This window comes from Orcinus orca, chromosome 8 (genome assembly GCF_937001465.1).
Source record: "Orcinus orca chromosome 8, mOrcOrc1.1, whole genome shotgun sequence".
In the NCBI taxonomy this organism is placed as follows: domain Eukaryota; kingdom Metazoa; phylum Chordata; class Mammalia; order Artiodactyla; family Delphinidae; genus Orcinus; species Orcinus orca.
In genome coordinates, this window is record NC_064566.1 from 59,956,612 (window position 1) to 59,969,864 (window position 13,253).

The window sequence follows — 13,253 nt, forward strand, 5'->3', positions numbered from 1 at the left end:
GTCAGTTGTAAGCCAGCACAGGAAACAGAAATTCCTCACTGCTGCAGCACAGCAAGTTTATGACAGAGGAATTCCACACTGTAGCCTTTGCAGAAGATTTTAGAGACAGTGAAGAACAAAAAGACTGCTCCCTAAAAGTTTTTCATTGAACCCCAAATCCTTAGTGACAACCACCATAATACGTTTTGTGTTTTATGGGATTAACTTTTTTCTCTTGTTAACCTCCAAGATTAGAGCAGTGGTGGTTTTCAAATTACTGTTCTGCAGAGCCTTAGGGTTCTATGCTTCTAGAAGGAGATAGGATTAGAGAAGTAATAGTGGATTGTGCTGACTAGTAGGTAGGGCTTTAGGGCCCCCACTTTAGTTTCAACAACAGCTCCATTCTCAGCCTTGAATTAGGGTTCCAAATTAGATTTCTTTTCAAAAAAGATTCCATGACATAAAGATACAGATAAAGAAATAAAAATGTAAAAACTATATGTACAGTTGACCCTTGAACAACACCGGGCGCCAACCCTCTACACAGTATAACTTATAGTTGGCCCTCCATATGTGCAGTTCCTCCATTTATGCAGGTCCTCCATACCTGTGGTTCCTCCATATGCACAGTTCCACATCCAAGAATTCAACCAACCACAGAATATATAGTACTATATAGGATTTACTCTTGAAAAGATCCATGTATAAGTGAACCTGTTGCAGTTCAGACCTGTGTTGTTCAAGGGTCAGCTGTATAAAAGTTAGTTTGGTCCTTCATTATCATATTCATATATATGTGAATATGTATATATATATATGTACACATTTGTATATGTGAATATGGTAATCTCATATGAAGGAACAAACATATATATATATATATATATATATATATATATATATATATGATTTTATATATGTATGGGGGAGGTGTATGTACTCCCAAAAATTATGAGCAAGAAAGGGGACTCATTTGTCCATATAAGCAATCTGGCCAGCCCAAACATGTAAATTGCCCTTCTGATTCACTTAAAGGAACCCAATATCACTTTGGTCTAGAAATCTGTCTCTGCACTAAGAACTTTCTTTTCCTGTTATTTTTTAATATTTTTCATTACCTTTACCTGTGAAATATGTAAAATATTGTGTGTTATGGTTATGTGTGCAGTTTTCTGGGAGAGAAGAGAGTCCATTGCTTTCATCAGATTTTCAAAGAGTTACTAATCTCATCAATTTTTCTACTTTGGGGCTAAATATAAGTACACTAACCTAGAAAAATAAATGAATGAAAGAATGTTTTAACTGGTATCAAACAAAAAAGGTAGGATATATAAGTATTATTTTAGATAGATCCTTTCAGAGGCTTCTTGGGGTCAAAACTTTTCATAATAATTCTAAGGCATAATTTGCCTTTTCACTCTCATTCTTGTAAAAGTGCATAGTGGAATTTTCCAGAGGCTCCATGACATGTGATATCACAGCAGAGTGAGCAGAGAAGGAGGTATGAGAATCCAGCTGTCAAGACAGACATTAAATAGGTTTGCAAAATATAAAGCAATGCCACTCTCTTCTCACTGATTTATTTTGGAACACAGTTATTTTTTGTAAAAATATGTTCTTTTTGTTAACTATGCAATGGATCTATTTTTTAAGGTATTAATAAGTATTTTTTAGAATTCTCACTTTCATTTAACTTCTCATTTTCAATTGGAAATATAGATAGATATTACCCACATAAGCAAAAGCTCTTTGGTATTCTCAATAATTTTTAGGAGTATAAAGGGTCCCTGAGACCAAATATGTTTGAAAACTGCTATTCCATAACAAATGACATTTTGGAAATAGGGGTGCCTCTAGAAGTTAAATCAGAGGACTGTGATTTCAATGTGTTGTCTCTACCCTTGCTTCTCAAAATGTGGTCTGAGGAACAGCTGCATCGGCATCACCTGGGAGCTTGTTAGAAATGCAGAATCTTGGGCCTTGTCCCAGACTTAGTGAATCAGTATCTTCATTTTAAGAAGATCCCTAGGTGATTGGTATACATACTGAAGTTTGAAAAGCTGTGATCTGTATTACTCCATACTAACATTTATTTCAATTCAGACTTATTCCCAAAAGGATTAAAGGAAACTACATAAATATCTTCATTTTATATATAACATAAAAGTATAAATAATTTAGTGTATATATGCATTAATGCTAATAATGCATTAATACTAGTCTTTCTTAGGCTATCATTGATACTCTGTATTTGTAAGGTAGTTCATTATTAACCATACTGTTCTTATAGTTAAACAAGAAAGAACTCCAGGCAAGGAATCCAAAGCCTTGGATTTGGTCATAAAAATCACTAACTTTGTCACATTGGGCAAAAATTCACCCCAATTTCCCAGTTTGTGAATGGGAGTAAATGCCTTGTTTATGTATCAGAAGGAAATAATGTATGTTGAAAACATTTGTAAACTGTAAAACACTGATGCACATTAATTGTAAGATTTGCTAAGAATTTTACATTAGATCTGAATGCGTTATTAGTACATAATTTTTAAAGAAGTTCTAATATATATTTAAAACACTTAATTCATTTCACTAGAGCTTGGTACTAATGAGGTTTTATGCCCCAGTAAGTCGATTACCTTCACTTCCTTCTATGGCCAGACTACAACACAAACTCCAGCCAATTTGGTTAAGATTATATGAATGGATTGGCACAGATCCATCATCAGTGTGGAAAAAAAAATTAATAATTAGCGCAGATGTAATGATGATGAATCAGTAACTTCTTTTTTTAATTTATTTATTGTTTTTATTTATTTATTTTTTTGGCTGCGTTGGGTCTTCATTGCTGCGCGCGGGCTTTCTCTAGTTGCAGCGAGCGGGGGCTACACGGGCTACTCACTGCGGTGGCTTCTCGTTGCGGAGCACAGACTCTAGGCGCATGGGCTTCAGTAGTTGTGGCATGCGGGCTCAGTGGTTGTGGTTTGCAGGCTCTAGAGTGCAGGCTCAGCAGTCGTGGCGCATGGGCTTAGTTTCTCCACGGGCTTAGTTTCTCCGCGGCATGTGGGATCTTGCCGGACCAGGGCTCGAACCCGTGTCCCCTGCATTGGCAGGCGGATTCTTAACCACTGTACCACCAGGGAAGCCCCAGTAACTTCTTATATGAAGGATTAACCTTTGTTCAAAAGAGTCACCTTGTGAGCCATGGAATTCAGGCTCCCCCTAGTGGCTGTCTGGGAGCAATCAAATTTATACAACTGTCTCTAACATTTTCTATGCACATTTTTAAGCCAGATCATTAGCGACATGAAGAAAAAACAGTTCTAGGATTAACCATTACCATAAGATGTTTTAAGGGGTCAATTTGTTAAATTAAGAATGTGAAAAATGGATAGCAGAGTTCTAAGATATTGTAAACAACTAGAAAAGAGGGGAAGCATAAGTAGAAGTGACGGTAACCATCACAATACTTAATATAATTATGAGGGAGAAGCAGACTAAACACATTAATTTGACAAGATCTGTACTAGATTCTTTCTTTACTTTCTTTTCTTATACTTTGTCTCATTTTATCCTTCTTCAACCCTGGATTGCACAGATGAGGAAATCTAAATTTAAGGGATTTAGTATCTATCCTAAGACCAGACTGCTAGTACATAACAGTAGTGTTACACTTGACACACAGTAGTTTTTTTTTTTAATAAATTTATTTATTTTTATTTTTGGCTGTGTTGGGTCTTCTTTGCTGTGCGTGGGCTTTTCTCTAGTTGTGGCGAGCGGGGGCTACTCTTCATTGCAGTGCACGGGCTTCTCATTGCGGTGGCTTCTCTTGTTGCAGAGCACAGCCTCTAGGCCTGCGGGCTTCAGTAGCTGTGGCTCGCGGGCTCTAGAGCACAGGCTCAGTAGTTGTGGCACACGGGCTTATTTGCTCCGCGGTAGAGGGATCTTCCCAGACCAGGTCTCGAACCCATGTCCCCTGCATTGGCAGGCAGATTCTCAACCACCGTGCCACCAGGGAAGCCCATACACAGTAATTTTTGATAAGAAAGGATTTGGCCAAAAAAAAAAAAAAAAGTGTTTGATAGAATTCAAACTTGAAAAAAAGAAAACCAACTAATGTCTAAACATGACCTAGGCCATCTTCACTATTAAACATGAACCACCACCACCACCCCCCAAAAAAAAGAATGCCTTTGGCCATAATTGCCTTACAAACAAGTTAAACAAGATGTTTTGTACCTATTTTTTGTAATCTAATAAATTCTCAGCATATTTCAATGAACTAAATTAAAGAAAGTAAAGTTATTCTTATAATAGTGAGAAAAATATGACTAGGTACTTTGTGTATAAATATTTGTTAAATGTTTTGAGATTATTCATTGTCCTTTTAACAGAAGATAGACTCAGGTCTTCTGTTGGTGTGGTGCTTGCTTCATTATATCTAGTTTGCCCCCACCCCCAACCTCAGACTATAATATGCCTCATTTGTTAATGATGACTTAGCTACCCAGTAACAACCAACCAGCCACCCTCCCTCCCCACACCCCTCTTTCTCCCCACATACACACACACAGTTTTCCTTCAATTTCTATCAATTTGGTGCTACTTAATTTAAATCAGTAAAGTAACTGTTATGAATAGAGAAAATTCAAAAGAGGTTGATCTGAAATCGTTTAAGAAGGATGTAACTTGTACATTTTGTACATAAAATATTATTTTTAATCTTTACTTTTCCAGATTTGTTTTACATCATATTAAAAAAAAGTAAGTGAACGTCTCTATGCTTTTTTTCCTCCACTTTTCCAGGTCTAATTGTCCAAAATGTGGCTCTACTGGTGAAGCTGAAAATGCCAGTTACAGATATAAGCTTGCCTTAAAAGTTGCAGAATCAAACAAATTATTTGGTATTACTGTATTTGGAAGCTGCTTAGATGCATTTTTTGGTCTTACAGCCACTGGTTTGCACAGGTAAGAATATTTAAAGCATTCTTTTTCCTAGCTACTACTTTAGAACATCAATAGAATTTGAAGACGTGGATTTTTTTTGGTTTTTTTGTTTTATTTATTTTTGGCTGTGTGGGGTCTTTGTTGCTGCTTGTGGACTTTCTCTAGTTGTGGTGAGTGGGGGCTACTCTTCGTGGCAGCATGCGGGCTTCTCACTGTGGTGGCTTCTCTCTTGTTACGGAGCACAGGCTCTAGGCGCACGGGATTCAGTAGTTGTGGCGTGCAAGCTTCAGTAGTTGTGGCTCACGGGCTCTAGAGCGCAGGCTCAATAGTTGTGGCGCACGGGCTTAGTTGCTCCGCGGTAGAGGGATCTTCCCGGACCAGGTCTCGAACCCGTGTCGCCTGCATTGGCAGGCGGATTCTTAACCACTGCGCTACCAGGGAAGCCCCCAAAGATATGTGTTTTTAAGGTAATATGCATTTAGTAAAAACAGATGATCACTCGACCTCAGATCATCAGTTCATTTAAAAGATAATCAAGTGAGAAATAGAAAGATGTTTATTTACTGAATACCTATTGTGATGATGTTAAACCATGCTCCAACCAAACTGTAATTAGACTATTAAATTACAAAACTCTAATCCAAGTTAGAGAAATATATAATAAGAAAGTAGGGCTTCCCTGGTGGCGCAGTGGTTGGGAGTCCGCCTGCCGATGCGGGGGGCGTGGGTTCGTGCCCCGGTCTGGAAGGATCCCACGTGCCGCGGAGCGGCTGGGCCTGTGTGTCCAGAGCCTGTGCTCCACGACGGGAGAGGCCACAGTGGTGAGAGGCCCTCATACCGCAAAAAAGAAAAAAGAAAAAAAGAAAGTAAAATTGTTTCAAACTGAAGGATTTTTCAAATCAAGTGGCTAAGGTCTCTTGAGGTGGAAGAAGCTATTTGAAGGAATATTTGCATATCAGAAATTGAATTTTGTCATTTATTTCATTTGCATTGCAAGTTCATCTGCATAGTTTGACCTGTTAAGATGTTCTGAGAATGTAAGGAGATATGTAAGCAACTGAAACTTTTTCTCCCCTTCAATCTTCTGCCCTCCTCCCCTAATACTTAATAGAGGAAATCTCTGTTCATCTCCTTATAGTTGAGAGCAAAGTGATTTGAAGAAAGGGAGGGCCAAGGGACCACAGCCAGGATTGCCAGCAATGAGGAAAGACTTCCCCCTCTGCTTTGAGGAGAAGGGTTAAAGATCCCAGCACTACTCCCACTGACACTTTTAGAATAATTGCTGGGCCTGATTACTAGGCAGGCATCTACTTTATTCACATTTGATCAGTTGTTTTTGTCTTTCTAGGCTATAAGAACCTAGAGGGAACAAAATGCGTAGCTCTTAAAGTCACTTTTTTTTTCCCCCTATATGTAACTCAAAAGTTTCATGCTGTATTTTCAAACTAATTGTGTCTTCTTTGTGGAAAGTTAAAATTTCAAAGCTTATCTCTTCCCATTTTTTATTTTCTTTCCAATCAAGGTACATTCAAGATCGTAATGAAATTCCAGAAACACTGGACAGTGATGCAGCTCAGACCCTATTAACTAAAGCAGTTGAAACTTGCTTTGTTGGACAAAGCTTTATTTTTGGAGTGACGGTAATTGAGACTAGCTTTCTTTTTATTATTATGCTAACATTTCCATTGTAATGAAATGATTTTAATTTTCTAAATAGTTTTTAGGAGTCATAAGTGTGAGAGCCTGTGGAAGCACTTTAAGCGTTGTAAAAATAGGCTATAGGTGATCTGTTAAAATACCATGTATGACAACTTCCTCTTTCAAAAGTTAGAAGAGCCCCATTCAAATGCATTCAGAACTTTAAAAATCTAAATTTATTATAAATTCACAAGTGTTAGATATTTTGTTTTGATATTTGGTATTTACTATACCCTCTAAATTCAGTTCAGGTTCTGTAGTAAAACTTTCGTCAACTCTAGCTTTTTAATCTTATCTATAAAGGGAGAAAGAGGGAACTAACCTTGAAGGCAAAGTAACTGAGTGTTGATAACTGTAAGAATAGGTTAGGAAGGATCATCTTAAATAATTATAAAAGTGACTATAGAAAAAGTCCAGAGAATGTGCTGACTGAAGGAGTAATCGTTTTCTGTCTCTTGTATGCTAAAGGGAACAAATCAGTATTTTGCCTACACTGCAGTCAGTGTTTTAAAAAGCGGAATACAGCACTTCACAGCTGAACAGTGAGAAAACCCAAAGGGAAGATGAAATTAGAAGCTACAGAGGTTTTCTTTCTTAAAATCTCAGACGGCTCTTTTTCTTCTTTTTTTTTTTTTAAAGTGAGAACATTCCTTTAAACACTGAAAGCTTATGGAAGCTAATGAGAAATATAATAGTAGTTACCATTTATTGAGCAACTACTATTTGCTAAGCACTATAGTTTTTTGTGTGTTATTGCTAATACAGTAATCCTGCATTTTTATCCTTATTTTATAAATGAGAAAACTAAGGCTCCTAATAACTTGTCCAAAGTCCCAACACTAGGAAATTTTAGAACCAAAATTTAAAGACAAGTCTCTTTACTCCAAGGTTTACTTCCCCATAATTTCAATTCCTCTAGCGTTAAACCCTATAACTCTAGAGGAATTGAAATTACAGGGGTGGGGGTTATAGTTGCATCTGTTTTTAACCTTTTAAAACCCTGTTTCACATTTGAGTCAAAGGAAGAAAATATTATTCTGATTTAAATTCATTTACTTCTTTCACAGAATTTTGAAAGCCAACATCGACAAGGTTCAGGTTCCAGTAACCTCTTAGAGCAGTGCTCAGACCACAAGAGAGAAGTTAAAGCGCTAGTAGCTTGCCAGATTGTTCTACCAGACCCAGGTGTCGTAGGCTTCACTGTCATTGACTATTTCCATCGGCTTTTGCAGCTTTCTGATATCAGGAAACTTCGCTGTGGCTCCCAGGCACCTAATAGCCACCTACTTGCTTTAGAAAATTCAAATAGCGATGTCAGCAGCATATGTGGCCCTGACAGCAGTTCTTGTTGTTTTGAGTCCCATGGCAGCAATGATTTTTCAGGATTCTGGCAGCTATCACTTGAACTCACTTCCGTTGTTTCACAACTAACAGATGATGATGATTTTTCAGCTTCAGAACAAAGCGAGGCCATTGATACTCTTCACCAGAACAGAATATGCATCTCCTCTGCAGAGGCCACTGGTTCCAATAGCTGCCATGATACCATTCAGGGTTTATGGAGCCCTGTTTCTTATATGGATCAAAATAGTGCAGCACAAAAGCTGGGTGAAGAACTTGGCTTACAAGCTGATCAGCCAAGTGCGGTTCATAGCAATCATCATGAAATTGGAGTTCCTGGTTCTAATTTATTCCCTTTGAAAGTGCAAGAGCCCCTTGAGCCAAGTAATACAAAATCCTTCCACAGTGCAGTGGAAGTTAAAAATATATATTCCCAGCGTGAGCTAACATGTCACCAGTATCATGATGTAGATACCCCCGCTAGCTTTCAGGAGAGATCTGTGTGTTGTCCACCTTCATCACTCAGACTTGAAGAGATAGCTGGGGGTTCTCAGGACTGTGACCCTGAGATCTGGGCTGACCTTCCACTCTCTGAAAGCCTAAACAAATTTCTGGCGGCTATCGAAAGTGAGATTGCTATAACCCAGACAGATGGCAGTAGCAGGAAATGTCATCTAGATAATGACGTCAGTAAATTACATGCAGACCACAGCAGGATATCCGTGACTCCACAGAGAACTACTAGATCCTTGCATGCACCACCTGTAGGCTTAAGATCACCACAAGCAACAGTCAAAGCAAACTCCAGCAAAAATAACTTCCTTTCCAACTGTGAAGCAAATCCAAGTCCTAGCATTCATAAGGAGTCACAACCAGAGAACACAGCAGAGACTATCTCTGTAAGTAGTAGTGAAAGAGGCATTTCTGAAAATCTTCTACCAGATGTTTACCTGTCAGTTCTGTTTCCATCTTCAAAAGGCTCAGGCACAACAGTTACTCTTAAGTCTACCAGAATTCCACCACATGAGGCTGAAATTTCACTTAAGCACGATACTTCAGAGACTGACCATTCTTGTCTCAATAGCAAATATTTTAATGGATGTGGAGAAAAATCACTATCCGAAAGGAGTGAAAAGTTGACAACTTTGAGTTCTAGGAGATATAATGATGTTTCCAACCTTCACAGCTTAGAAAATAAACAATACTGTAGGCGGCCAAAGAACCAGGGTGACAGTTTGACAATTTGCAGGAAACTCACATATCCTTTAGAAGCTCTTTGCAGTATGCCAGATAGAAGTACGAACGCATTGAAAGAAATGTCTTATGAGCACACTGGTAATAACCTAACAGCAAACTGTTCTGCTGGTCATGAAGGTGGCTACAATGCTTCTGCTGATCTCTTTGATGATAGTCCTAAAGAAATGGACATGGCAACAGAAATGACCAAAAAGTCACAGGATATTTTGTTACAGTGGGGAAAGTCTTCGGCAGAAAGTCATCCTACAGAATCTGATTTTTCATTGAGATCATTCTCTGAAAACTCCAGCCAGTCTTCACAAAAGTTATCCTTGCAAAACACATCTGCCTCTCTGTATCTAAAAACATGTCCCTCTCCACCTCATTTTCAGTCAGATTCAGAATATGATTTTGAAGATAGCCAAGACTTTGTTCCATGTTCACAGTCAACTCCAGTTATAGGATTCCACCAAACTAGAATTCATGGAATGACAGGAGCTTTCAAAAAATTACCTGCCTTTTATTTGGACCTTGATGCTAACTATAAAAAGACAAGGATTTCCACTGTAAATGATGCACAGCAAACCACCCCAAGCTGTCCAAAAAATATAAAGACAACCAGCCAGAAATCCAGAAGCCCTACTATATCTAGTATTACACAACCAGAGATCTCCAACAACTGTCCTGTTGCTAAGTACCTTGAAACTGATGTTGATGAATGGGTCCCTCCTACCACACAAAAAGTATTTCCTTCAGAAATGCTTGGATTCCAGGCCATGGGTCTAAGGAAATGCCCAGCTGCTTATAATTCTCCTGATCAAAAAGAGTTACCAAGAAAAAAACTGAAATATGTCAAACAAAGAACTGATAAATGCTTAATTAAGAAAAAGTTAAATTTGAAGAATATGCTTACAGCAGCAGAACAGAAATCTCCTGACTATAACAGTACAGGGTTAGGCTGGATTTTCAAGGAGTCGGTTTTGGGACTTGCTTCGCATTCAGAAGTCAAATGTTGCCTTCCATTTTCAGAAGGTTGGTCACCTTCAGTGCCTGAAACTAAAAGTGCTTGGTCTCCTGAATTGTTCTCATAAAATGTCACCTGAACCCAATTTCTGAGCTTTTAAAGGTAAGTCTGTTTGGAAACTCTTGCCTCCAGTGTCATGGAAAGCATTCTTACCATTTTGAACACTTGAAGAGAAGCAAATAGAAAAGAGGTGCTGTTGTGCCTTTTTATATGGGGGGAAGCCATTGTTCTTCCCAGTGTTTTATCCAGAATACTCTGATTTCAGATAATTTGGCACTTTATCTTATATTATTGATTGTACTTATGTAATATTGTCAGTTTTGCTTATTGAAAGTATTTGTTAAAATCACACATACATTCAGAAATAAAACCTTTGCAAACCAAAACTTAAAGTCTTTCTTAATTGTTCAGCTTAGATCAGAAAATGTCTACCATGTATTAAGCCAACTACTGTTCTGAGTTTGTGATACAAAGCTACAACGCCACTGATCTTAAAAGATTTTAGTCTACTGGGTAAGACAGAAATACAATGGATAATTTCAATACAATGCAGTAAATGCGATGATAGAAGTTTTTAACGGATATTAAATTTATGTTGCTCTGGGAGCATGGCAGAGAATCAGTTAACCCAGCAGCATCTATGGGCTGGGGATAAGAAGAAAGGTCAATAAAAACTTACAATTTAGAGGTAAATGTGAAACTGTCACTATTTTATCCAGTAATTATTTGTTGAATGCTTACTACATGCCAGGCACTATGCTAGGTGCTGGGAATTCAAAAATGAAAGTCAAGGTCTTACCTCAGAAACTCATGGTCTAGAAGAGTAAACAGGTCTCTGATAGGGAGATAAGCTCAAAGGGCTAATAAGGAGCAAAAATGAAGAATAGTTTCTAGACATTCACGTCCTTAGCAGCACCTCAGCTGCACCCTGTAAAATATTTGTGCGTCTCTGGTCAGCTCTCTTTGCCATTCCCCACAGCAACTATTCCAGATACTCACCATTCTTCGTGCCACCGACCTACCTACTCTTGCCTCGTACTTCACGGAGATCACCTGTATTCCCTTACCTTCCCACACCCATACTTACCCACTTGTCTGTATCGACTCACCCACAACTCTTCTTCCTCTAACCTCAGAAATAATGCACACCTCCTATTTAGTGCTAATCTTTCTTTTTGGGCTGTTGATCCATTATACCCATCTTTATCGTCTTGCTCTACTGGCTCTCTCCCCTTCCCCCACTTTTAATTTTGAAAACTTGCAAAAAAGTTGAAAGAATGATACAATGTTACAGCATCTATACATACGACCTAGATTCAATCATTTAACATTTTGCCTTTTGTGTATGGGTGTATTTTTTCCATTGTGTCTATAGATATATATAGTTGTTTTCTGCTGAACCTTTTTTAATTAGCTTATTTATTTTTGGCTGCATTCGGTCTTCGTTGCTGCGCACGAGCTTTCTCTAGTTGCGGTGAGTGGGGGCTTCTCTCCATTGTGGTGCACTGGCTTCTCATTGTGGTGGCTTCTCTTGTTGCAGAGCATGGGCTTTAGGCACGTGGGCTCAGTAGTTGTGGCTCACAGGCTCTAGAGCTCAGGCTCAGTAGTTGTGGCATGTGGCTTAGTTGCTCCGCAGCATGTGGGATCTTCCTGGACCAGGGCTCAAACCTGTGACCCCTGCATTGGCAGGAAGATTCTTAACCACTGCACCACCAGGGAAGTCCCTTTGCTGAACCTTTTTAAGGTAAGCTGCAGATATGACATTTTACCTTGAAATACTTCAACATGAGTTTTCTTAAAATAAGGACTTTCTTCTACATAATTATTGGTACAATATCATTATCACACTAAAAACTATAACAGTAGTTCTACAACATTGTCTAATGTTTAGCCCATATTTAAGTTTTTCTACTTGTCCCTAAGTTGTAATTGTTGTCGATGTTGTTTAACCAGGATTTCATTAAGGTGACTCCATGGGGTTTGGTTACGTCTCCTGTGTCTTTTTCTAGAAGTTCACCTCTTTTTTTCCACAACATTGGGTTTATGAAAATATCAGACCATTGTTTTGTAGAATGTCCCACATACAGATTTTTGTATTTGCTTCTTTGTAGTATCACTACCTTGTCTCTCTGTCTCCAGTGTTTCCTGTAAATAAGGTCTAAAGACTTGATTAGATTTAGGGTTTGGGCAGAGATATTTCATGGATTTATGTTGTGCACTTCATATTGTATCAATGGAGACACAGTATCAAGTTATCCCACTATTAATGATGCTAAGTGAGATTGCTTGCTTAAGATGTTGCCCACCAGATCTCTCTAGTCTACAGGTACTTTTTTTCTTTTTTTTCCTTTTTTTAAGAGTAAAGAGTCTGTATTATAGTTGCCTACCAGTGGTGTTAATGAGTTTCCATTTCCTGCTCTCTATCACTCTGTACTCAAGAATTTTTACTTACTCAGTGATGTACAGTCGGTTTCACTCATTCTTTTTGATACTCCATGTAATACTTGCTCCCTCACTTCTAGCTACTATTGTTTATAGCCAGTCTCCATCAAAAAATAGTCACTGTCAGCTTTCACATCACTCACTATTCAACCTGCTGCAATCTGTTCTCTCTCCCCCACCTCCAGTGGCTATGGTGTTGGTAGTTTTCTAACCCTCAAATCCAATGGATTTGTCATTCCTTATTTTATTTGATCTCTTTGCACTCTATATACAGGTAACATTTTCATGGTTTCTGGTTTCTCCTAGTCTCTGATCAGGTATGCCTGCAGGGCAATTTTTTTTTTTTTTTGCTGGGCCCTATATAAACAATTTGATTTTAAGATGTATTACAAAATTCATGGTCCCATGTAAGGTAGAGTTCATCAATGAAGATTTAGAATAATGGATAAGAAAAAGATGTGCATTTATTGACCAGTCAGTGCATGTGAAGATTCTTTATAGTATACAGCCAGCACCCCTTTCTCAGGCCAAGGATATAGTCTCTTCATGTTCTTTATTGTCAAATGTGCCATTCCTGGCTAATTTCATA

The 13,253-nt window shown here is 38.3% G+C and overlaps 1 protein-coding gene across 7 annotated transcripts in view; it reads left to right on the forward strand.

Annotated features, from left to right (window-relative positions):
- The window catches only part of DDIAS (DNA damage induced apoptosis suppressor), a 53,177-nt gene that overhangs the window by 9,677 nt on the left and 30,247 nt on the right, over nucleotides 1–13,253 (forward strand). For 6 of the 7 annotated variants that reach the window (XM_033431807.2, XM_033431809.2, XM_033431814.2 and 3 more), the window contains 3 exons: nucleotides 4,783–4,944; nucleotides 6,446–6,563; nucleotides 7,689–10,625. In XM_033431807.2, coding sequence (XP_033287698.1) covers nucleotides 4,783–4,944; nucleotides 6,446–6,563; nucleotides 7,689–10,289 — 2,881 coding nt within the window. In that variant the 3' untranslated portion in view covers nucleotides 10,290–10,625. Of the gene's footprint in view, nucleotides 1–4,782; nucleotides 4,945–6,445; nucleotides 6,564–7,688; nucleotides 10,626–13,253 lie in introns of those variants that run through there. The other variant, XR_007478901.1, reaches the window with a different exon arrangement.